General features: G+C 42.5%; 1 protein-coding gene across 1 annotated transcript in view; it reads left to right on the top strand.

The window, feature by feature from the left end:
• Positions 1-526: 526 nt before the first annotated feature.
• Positions 527-11169, top strand: part of pot1 (protection of telomeres 1 homolog) — a 70461-nt gene continuing 59818 nt past the window's right edge. The window contains exons 1-3 of the mRNA XM_080762536.1: positions 527-623; positions 2392-2467; positions 5891-5991. Of these exons, the coding sequence (XP_080618662.1) occupies positions 615-623; positions 2392-2467; positions 5891-5991 (186 nt within the window). The 5' untranslated portion in view covers positions 527-614. The remainder of the gene's footprint in view (positions 624-2391; positions 2468-5890; positions 5992-11169) is intronic.

Raw genomic sequence — 11169 nt, 5'->3', positions numbered from 1 at the left:
GTGATTATGATGCATTATATAAGTGGTTAAGTGTTACCTGGTACTGGTAGATATAATGTGCTGTTCCACTGAGTTTATAATGCATTGTTTACTTCATAAACCTTGTTTTGTATGCATAATTAATTGTATGTGAGTAACTCAGAGAGGCTTATTGTCGGTATCAGCCAGGGTGTGGGAGTCTATCCCCGTTTCAATGTGTTAGACCTCTGGGAGATGGATTTCTGAGGTGGAGCGCAACACCTACCATCAGCTCCCAGTACTTAACCGCACGACTTCAAGCCATGCTCCTCATACACTGACATAATATAAACATAATCATAAACTTTATAAATGGCATAACTATAAACCTTTATATAAAAAAAAGTGCCTTTTACAATGTCAATATAAAGTCTTACCAGGATTTGTCCTGCCTCTAGTATTGCTAGTGGATTTTTCTTTTTGTGGTGGGTATTGGGTATAACTAAGTCATCTCTGTGTGCTTCATTTGTGTTATCTAATTTCTCCCAGGCATCTTGGATAACATGTCCATCCGTGTGGTGGCGGGTGGGGCCGGTCCACAGCTGACCAGGATCTCCATCCAGCACGTCAGTGACACCGCCGACTTGGCAGACAAAATGGTGAAGGTATGTTGTTCAGAAGTCATGAACGCAGCACCCAAGTACTTTATTTAGTCAGAAATGTGAACAGCACGAGGTACAGTCAGATAGACATAAGGCTAAAAGGATAACACAAATCTAGAAAGATGCAATTTTGGAGGAAAAAAAAGCTCAGTGTGCAGGCTGCCGGGCTCTAGAGTGCGACCGTTTAATTGATGGAATTGTAAAATGCAGCCTTTCGATTGATAGAATTGTAAAACTAGGCCGTTCCACTGATAGAATTGTAAAACGCAGCCGTTCGATTGATAGAATTGTAAAACGCAGCTGTTCGACTATTATAATTGTAAAACGCAGCCGTTTAATTGATATAATTGTAAAACGTGGCCGTTCGATTGATAGAATTGTAAAACGCGGCCGTTCCATGTACAGTGGTGTAAATTAACGAAGTACAATTACTTCGTTACTGTACTTGAGTACAAGTTTTGAGAATTTGTACTTTTATTGAGTATTTTTCTTTTTCTGTTTTTTCTTTTACTTTAAAAAAAAGTCTTACTTTTAATCTGCTACATTAAAATTGGACACCTTTCGTTTAAAATCTTAATCGCATTGATTTCAGTCATTTCACAATCCCCACATTTTCAGCATAATGTTTATAAAGTCATCGCCTCGCCCTCACTCATTCGTTCACGTTCACACAGAAGCAGGTGGTGTGGTGAAAAGCTGGACAGGAGTGAGTGAGTGTGTGTGTGCGCGTGTGTGTGCGTGCGTGCGCGTGCGGCTATGTTTTCGACAGCTCGTCATCAAAGCTGTTATTTTGCTGTTATTTTGCATGGCTGTGTTGTGAACAACACTACTCACCCACCCAGGTGATGGCAATACTAATCACTGTAGTCTTACCGTACATTGCATCAAAACTTCTGTCGAACGGGACGGTCGTTAAAAGTTGATACTGTAGCTGTTTCAACTTTCTCCCTCGCATTTCTACTTGTCATCCACATTGCATAGCCTATACTGCAGGCTTTGTTGACTAGATTTAGAAGACATTTTCAAGCTCTGGCTCTTGATCGATTATTTATATGGAGAATTAAATCATTTAACATGCATCTATGTGATGGGTGACAGGAGTGGGTGGGGCTTAGTGAAGGTCTTAATATGATGTCTGTTTTGCAATGGCTCTATCCACTAGGACCTTAGAGTATATGAAGACTAAGGCCTCACACACCTTCACAACAGATTGATGTATAGCTGATGAATACATGAGACTTTTTTACTGATGCAAGCTCGCAATGCATTTCACTTGGTTTGACACAACATTTTTGTTGTATGAGGGGGATGAGGGCAGTCGAAACACAGCCGAAAGCCGTACAACAAAAATGTTGTGTCAAACCATGTGACTTCCTTTGGAAATGCATTGGGAGCTTGCATCAGTAAACAAGTCTCATACATCTAGCATGCATCAATGTTGTATGCTAGATCGAAAGGTGTGAGTCAGGCCTAAGGCCTGACTCACATCTTCGCATCTTCGCATACAACATTGATGCATGCTGGATGTATGAAAGGGTTTGTTTACATCTTGCCCCAATGCATTTCCAATGGAAGTCACATTTGTGTTGTACGGCTTTCGGCTGTGTTTTTCGACTGCCCCCCACCCCCTCATACAAAAGATCTCCCTCCTTATATCTCTATATCTTAATATCTGATGATCATGTTTTAGGGTGGGAAAAAAATCACGGCACTCTATAACATTTTGTCACAATTTGTAAATAATCTTTGTGTTCTCCCCTCACTCCACCAGGCGAAAGTGGTCCATAAAGGTCCGCTGGTGTGTGGGCTAGGAGATCATTCGTTTATTCTGAAGACTGTGATACAAGGTAATTGTATAAGGTCTCTGTTGGCTTGGAAACCTCATGCATGTCAAAAACTGTTACTTTTCACGATTCAGATTCAAAAGTAGCAGATCTGATCCACAAGCTTGACTCGCTTCGCACCACGGTCCTAGCTCGTGGTAGCTCCTGCTACTTTTGATACTTGTGTGTGTGTGTGACACGCTGTAGTATGATGAATGAGACAATGTAATAAATAAATAAACGATAAGATGCATGTGAAAAGTAGAGCATGCATACTTGCAGGGACAGATTCTACCACAAGGACATGATGCATGCAGCTGTTCACTCCATTGCATTATATATATATTTACAGGTGTGTGTGTGTGTGTGTGTGTGTGTGTGTGTGTGTGTGTGTGTGTGTGTGTGTGTGTGTATGTATATATATATATATATATATATACAGTAGTGGAGGCTCGAATCTTGGCAAACTTTGGATTACTAGCCAGCCGAACCCACTTCCCAGCCTGATGTCAGTGTTCATAAAAAGCAAGCCGGGGCAGAGCTGGAGCTGCCTTCTGTTGTCTGCCTTTGTGGCCGACTTCGTACGATTGTCTCGGCACAAAGCCGTCCAAGCTGGAAGGACTCTCAGATGGGATTGTGCCACGAAGAGGGCAGAGATGCAGATGTCCTTTGTTGCCTCATCCTTGCCAGACTTATCTCTTTGCAACATGATTAAGATGAACGAACGCAGGCCTTTATTCACGGAGAGGTGCATCCTTGTTTGACTTATGTAAATGCATTGGATCACCGAGTTTTACCGCTTTTAAGCACGAAAACAGTCTTCTCCCAACGGCACAGATCTCATTACAACTCGGGGAGGGAGGGAGGGAGGGAGGGAGGGGGGGAGGAGGAGGAGGAGGAAGAGAAGGAAACGCGAGGAAGAGGAGGAAACACAACAACAAATCAGGACTTTGCTCAAGTGTTTGTGTGAGCGGGCATCATAAAATGACCAATCTTGAGGTTTCACTAAGTTTAAAACAACGGTTTTGTATCAGACCAAACACTACTCTAAAATGAATAGATTCAAGCTGTGGCAAGTGGCACTATATATCAAATTCGGTCTCTTTTCTGTTTAGCCAATTATGAAAAGAAACTAAGAAAACGGCCAAAACAATGGGCTGTCAATCTATAAAGCCATGTTGCGCAGCACGGAAAACTAAAAAGCGGCAAGCTAGAAATGCTTAATAAAGTAAACAACAAAATATTCAATTACTCACTGGCATTTTATTTTAAACTATTCATTTTTCTCCTCATAGCAAACGACAATAAACACTGTGTTTCTCAAAGCTGTTTTGACCACAAGAAATGGGCTCATGGGCAGAATGTGCCCATGCACAATTAATGATCAAGTCCTCCATGTAAAATGCAGCAACGTTCCATTTCCAACACAACAATGTCCATATTAGACTCCATTGTCTCCATTATGAAAAGCTTCGTTTGAATACCACCCACAGGCAGCAGGCCACTTGAATTAGCACCTTGGAGTTGGACAGCGCTCTCTAGGTTGAGAGGAGGGAAAAAAAAGAGGGCTATAAAAGTTGGGCTATAAAAATATGGTGACGGCGCACCACGGAAATTAGACGGCAATTATGTAATTAAATAACGAGGCTTTGCCTCTGCGCTCTGTTTCTGCAAAATCATCTATCGGGTCCTTCACAATTCACATCCAGCTGGCGTGCACGGGTATTCTCGATGGACAGAGTGGCAAGTCCACTGAGCCGACCCTGTCCCATTGTACTCCTCGGATAACTTTTGATCAGCTTTAATTTTCGAGAATGAACGTTCGGCTGATGCCACTGTGACTGGAATGGTTAGGAAAAGCAACAATACAGTGCAGACTTCGCCAAAACTAGCACTAATGCTGCTATGTTCTCCACAATAAGCAGTTTTGTGAGCTCTCGGATGGTCTTCACGTTTGAAATGCTGTCTCTCAGGCACTCACGCAATGATACAAGTTGAATGGAGAATTGACAGGTTCATTTTTCTACAAGGGTTTGTGCTTGTTGAGCCAGTTCATCGTTGGTGGCGTTGCAAAGCGTGTCAGGCTGAATGACTTTGAATGTATCCACTGTAGAGCGCAGCCCTTTGAACCTGTGGGTTCCTCTTCTTTTAGTTTTCGCTTCTCACTATCGATTTTCTGTTTCTTGCTCTCCATTGTTTGTTTGTGTCTGTCGCCATTTACACCTACAACCTCTGACCTGTCTCTTCCGTCTTTCGGACCTGTACCGGGCGGGGCCGGGCCGCTGGGGGCATGCCCCCTCCCATGAAAAAGTGAAGTGATCATACATGGTCAGATTATAAAATATTAAGTTGCGACGTAAAATCAACCTCAGTTAACAATATATTGTTAAGGTTTTTTTTTTTTCTCCCGACCTGGGTGTGCCCTCAGGCGTCATGGGCCCCCTCGCGTTGTCTGCGTCACGGTAGTGACGCCCCTGAACACCAGTCATTGATTACGCAGGAAACAAAAGAGGCCATGTGGACCAACACTGGAGCAGACAAAAGTTCACAAAACTTGGATAAACCTGCACCTCATAAATTATTTATAATAGAGTAAAAAACAATAGCTCTACAAGCTTCTGCATTTGCGTGACCATCTTGTACAAGAAAGCAGGGAATTGTTTTATGAAAAAAGTTGAAATATGGAGATATTTCTGCCAGACAGGAGAACTGGCAGAAAAATACTCTCTCTGCACAAAATATTAAGCAAGACTCCTAGACAGAGAAGATTTTTTTTAAAACGTGCTCCTAAAGTGCTCTTTCGTCAAAGTGGACAAGGGGGTGCAAAGAAATAGCAAGCAAAAGTTTTTGACCAACGCAAATGATTCTTTTTTTTTTTAATATTTTTTATCCCGCGATTTTGTAACCCATTTTCAACCCTGTGTCAATCATCTAATGTGATCCTGGGCTCTACACACCCTCCACCAACCTAGTCCCCATATATGGGGGACAAGGGGAGAGCAACGGACTTGAACCCATGCTTCCTTCATGCCTGAGTGTCCAAGTTGCACCTTTACACCTGACAGGGGGGAGTTTCCCTGGTTGGACGTAGCGTGTGGAAGGAACACGTTATTCCAACCAGTTCCTTTCCCCTCCATCAGGCGCCCCGGCTGGCCAGGGGGAGGCAGTTTAGTAACCAGGATTACTGCATGTTTTTTGTGAGGGTACCTACCCTAGGGGACACGGGGAGAACATGCAAACTCCACACAGAAAGGCCCTTTCGCCAACCCCGCCTTCGGGTATGGGCACTGATGACGCGGAGGAGGAAACACGCCACCAGCGCCCACAGCGTCCCGAGCGGGAATCGAACCCAGGACCTTCTAGCTGTGAGGCAACAGCACTACCAACTGTGCCACCGTGCCCCCCCAACGCAAATGATTCATATATTAATGCTTCTTCTCACTTTAGAAGATGACGCCGGTGCGGATCTGCTGCCAGAACAGATCTCCATCAACACCATTCTGCTTGGAACCCTGGCCAAGGTCTTCTATGCTTCTGTCAATAAAGGGGTAGGTTCCTATATCGATATCAAACATGATGACATTATGTGGTGGGGGCGCTGTATATGCAAGTTATTTTCTCCACCACACCCACATCTCAGCTACTCCCCTCCGACATCTTTGACTCATTATAATTGTAGCGCCTAAACCCCATTATTAGGTGTTACTGGTTGCCAACAGCCAGGATTGAAGTTGTGACGTGTGCTCCAGAAAGTGATGTCCAAACATGTCCATTCAGTTGATATATATTTATTAGCTGCCAAAGCCCTATGTTACATATATATATATAATAAATAAACATAAGTCAAAAGAATATAGCGGTAGACAATGAGCCCTCCAAACACAGTCTAAAAACTGTTTGCCTCTGTATGTCAGCAACACCTGCACCTGATTAGGGCCAGGGTTAAATACCCCTCCCTGTAACCAAGGCCTTGATTGACAAGTCCTTTCAATGACGGCACAGAATAGATGCATGGCTCTTACAATAATACTGATGCTGTATAATAAGTGGAAATGCAAATTTGGAACTGAAGAGGTGGGAGGGGGGGGGGGATTATACAAAGTAGGGCGATGCATATGACATCACAGGTACGTACCACCATATCAGTTGAGCTGTTCCTGAGAGGGATTTCCATAAAAGCCCCTATATGATGAGAAAGCCTGATTGTTCAAAATTGGGGTATTTGTGGGGATAGAAAAGACACATAGTACGGGGAGCCCAAAACATTTCCAATTTCATGTTGTAACACCTTTAAAAAGGATCAAATCCTACTGATGCTTTTAGCATCGTTTTGCAATTTAGTATTTTTATTCTTGCTGGTATGCCTGGGGTGGGGGGGGGAGAAAACCTAATCGAAAATCACCTGTAGCAGCTCATGTTCTTACAGACCGTCAACGAGACACTATAGCAGTGTTTAAGTCTTAGTCATAGTCTCTTGAATAGTTTTCATTTAGTCTTAGTCACATTTTAGTCACCTGGAATGTTTAATGTTTAATAATATACCGTTGATTTAGTCGACTAAAATGTATTTTGCCATCGTAATGACTGATTTTACACTTGCTGAAAATAGCCGATCTGTAGATATGCTATTTTCAGCCTTCAACTAAGTGTAAAATGACTTGTGCTGGATCTCTTGTCCACTAGTCCTTTCCTAACATTTTAGTCTAGTTTTTATTTGTTGACGAAATTGTCGATATATTTAGTCTTAGTCATCATAGCTTAGTTTTCATTTAGTTTCCATTTCGTTTTCGTCAGTGAAAAAAGGTAGTCGACGAAAAAATGTCGTCTTAGTTTTAGTCGACGAAAACAACACTGCACTTAATCTCGAGGAAGGTTTGATATACTTAAGGCCTGTGTGTGTGTGTGTGGGTGCGTGCGCTTTTTTACATTTTTACATGAACATTTCAATTTTTAAAACAACACTAATTTCCATTAAATTGCACATGAATATCTACAGTATACCTGCCTGCGCGTCTGTCTACAGTTCTCTGTGTGGTTTGGCTCAGGTGATTTCTCTCCGCTCCCCCAGGTACGAGGCTGAGGGGCTATCCTTTTACCACCCCGCCCTGGGGTAACCTCGCCGTTACAAATTATTAACCCATTTAGACCTAAGTTCGATTCTACAAATGTCTTCTAAATCCCGATAGTTTTCTTGAAAGACCCTATGTTTCTATGTCGGTCGTTCTCAAACATTTTCATGTCAAGGACCCCCAAAAATATATGTATTTGGCCACCGACCCCCATCTGAAAATATGTTGTTCCAGGGACCTCCCAGAAGCAAATATTCGAGTTAAAACCGCTCTGAAAGAATATATATTCAAAGATTTGCGCCACATTTTCACGCTTTTTCAAAAATAAGCAGACCTACAATCTAAAGTATAACATAATGCTTAAAACACTCTCACTGTAAATATAGCAGATCTACAAGCTCACAATGTATTGTGTAACTAGTAACGCATTGTGAGCTTGTTGTTCGCCCCGAGACTAGGGTCACTAGGGTTCTAGTTGTGAAAGCAAAATGAATAACGTGCTGAAGCATCATCGTTGGTGGTTTGTATTAAACCATTAAGACCTGATTTCTTAAATCACGATAGTTCTCACACTTTCAGTAAAAAACAGATAGTGAACGCTGTGAGCTTGTAGATCTGCTATTTTTGAATAACGCTTAAATCTAAAATTACACATGGTTTCCCCGTTTGAATGGGTTGAAGTGGTTATGGCTATACAACAGTTCGTACTTCTGTACAATAAAATGTTCGAGTTTTATCACTTTCACTACTAATTACTAGCAGTTTTTCCTTTTGTCCTTCTCTCTCTGTTGATACTGCTATATGTTATGGTTGCACTAAACGGAATGTTGTATGTTTCATACAGTGACAATAATATCTTATCTGTAGCAGAACACTGAGCTGTAGTTTCATCAATGAAGTGAAAACAAACATCACTTCTCACATATTGAGGCCCCTCTATTTGAACATGGCCAGTTATACCATCCAGGGTCAGTCGTCCCGGGCCAGTAGGCTGCACAGTTCCTGTCTTCATCGTTACGAGGATATCCACTGGCCCAGTACCTGCACAATAAACAACACTGTATTGAACCACATCCACTCAGTCACTCACATACAGTGACTTTGATAGAATTACAATATAAAAACATGTCAAATGTCTCACTGTGTCAGTGGTGTTCCATCCACCCACGTCCAAATGGCCTCAGTCCTGTTCAGACCAATCCATGAAAAACTCCCAGTCCACAATCCTCTGATGAATTCCTGATTATTTGTACATGATTGAATCATCATTCATTTTATCCAATACATTCACTTCTTGATCATAGAATTAGTTTGCATGTAGGCCTATACTGTAACTATGATGGACACTTGGACACACACACACACACAAGCACGGATGCGCTTATACACACACACACATGGACGCACATACATGCACGTGTACATGCACACACACACAAATGTGCATGGAGGCCCTTTTACGCTCACAGCAGACACGCTGCGTACACACACACATACTGTACATGCGTGTTTGCACGTACACACAAACAAACCCACACATAAACACGCATCCAGAATCATTTACGCACACACACGGCAGACACGCATGCTGCGCGCACACACACACACACATACAGTACATGCGAGCACACGTGCGCACGCACACACAAACACACTTACAAGGGCACACACATGCACGAAGCGCGCACACGGGCACACAGACACATACACAACCGACGCACCCGCACACACACACACAGTCACACACACACACACACACACACACACACACACACACACACACACACACACACACACACACACACACACACACACACACACACTAACCTGTTCTTCTCCACTGTTGATGACCACCAGATCAGCTCCTTGATTCAGACAGTACTTTCTAGCTTCCTGCCATGTTTTCCTTTCAGTAGTTCTGTAGTAACAGCTGCATCCAAACTTCTTCCATCCACTGGGACACGACTCTAGAAACATCAAACAGGAGATTTACTGGTGGATCTTGAACCCTTTTCCACCCCTAGACATACTGGATTGTAATAATTATGGTATTGCTACTTTTACTTAAAAGTATATAAGTATGTCATAAACCAGTGGTTCCAAAACTTTTTTTGTCAAGGACCCCCAAATCAACATTTATTAGCCCACGGACCCCCACATCAACATTTATTAGGCCACGACCCCCCAAATCAACATTTATTAGGACACGGCCCCCCCAAATTAACATTTATCAGGCCACGGTCCCCCAAATCAACATTTATTAGGCCACGGACCCCCAACAGTGATAACAGTGATTCCTGAAACATATTCATTTCATGGACCCCCAGTTTCACATGCATTATGTTACGGACCCCCGATTTAATGGCATTTCTATCTCTGGTACCCCCAATTTATATAGTAAAACCACTGTTAATGTAACTCTGGGTCCATTTGGTTCCATTTGTACACTCTCAGAGTTACAGACCCATAAGGGTCCATTTGGTTCCTAACTATCTCTAATTGAGCTACACTGTAGGTACCCCCTGGAACTCCCTCAAGTACCACCAGGGGTCCCCGGACCCCACTTTGGGAACCCATGTCATAAACCATAATCTAGGCCTACGTAACTCTTACACTCCTCTTGCACATGTGACCTTACAGATCTTATTCCCACAACTCTCTCTATGCCATTTCATCCTCCTCATACATCGTCTGTGTTTCCATTGCTCTTCCCTCTGTTGAAGCTAAAACAATGGCTTCTATTTCAGCATCCCCATTGATGATGTCATTGGTGGGCAGGTTTCTGAACTGTCCACAGCCCACCAATGAGACACAGAGTGAGTAGACAGTATATGATGCCATGTTATAATGAGCATTAGTGACGTGTGACGACCAATTATATGAAACCATTTGAAAATGGGTCAAGTGCTCCTTTCACCGATTTAATAAGACCTGAGGCTGATTCTACAAATGTCTTCTAAATCACTACTACTAAAACGTGTTCATGTCAACAACGCCCAAAATGATTTGGCCATCTGAAAATATGTTGTGCATATTTTGTGCCTCCCCCATGTACAAGATATACAAGCTGTGAGCTTGTATATCTGCTATTGCAAAATTGTTTCAAAACTGCTATTCTATATATTATTTGTTTTACATTATGTTTCTATGATAATTGTCACACATCAGCAGTGATGGGCTTACCCTGCTAATGATTACAATATCAATAGGAATACAATTTCATATTTATTCAAAAAGGCTTGTATCTTCTCTCACCTGCTATCTGACACTTTACATTCAGGTTCTTGTAGGCAGACTTCAGTTGGGTATGCTCCAGGGTCAAGTTCTTGTAGGCAGACTCCAGTTGGATCAGGTTCTTGTAGGCAGACTCCAGTTGGATCAGGTTCTTGTAGGCAGACTTCAGTTGGGTATGCTCCAGGGTCAAGTTCTTGTAGGCAGACTCCAGTTGGATCAGGTTCTTGTAGGCAGACTCCAGTTGGATCAGGTTCTTGTAGGCAGACTTCAGTTGGGTATTTTCCAGGGTCAGGACTACAAATGACAAAGAATAGTGTCAAACAGTTGTTCTTCTGTTCATGATGAGGTCAAGCATCTGGTTGAAGTTATTATTTTTTATGTGCATCACTTCTTAACACCACTTCCTTTGTCATACAGATGCAC

Source organism: Protomyctophum bolini (assembly GCF_963924005.1).
Source record: "Protomyctophum bolini genome assembly, chromosome: 4".
Lineage (NCBI taxonomy): Eukaryota > Metazoa > Chordata > Actinopteri > Myctophiformes > Myctophidae > Protomyctophum > Protomyctophum bolini.
Note: the sequence above shows the minus strand (reverse complement) of the source record. Positions and strands in the feature narration are given on the sequence as shown.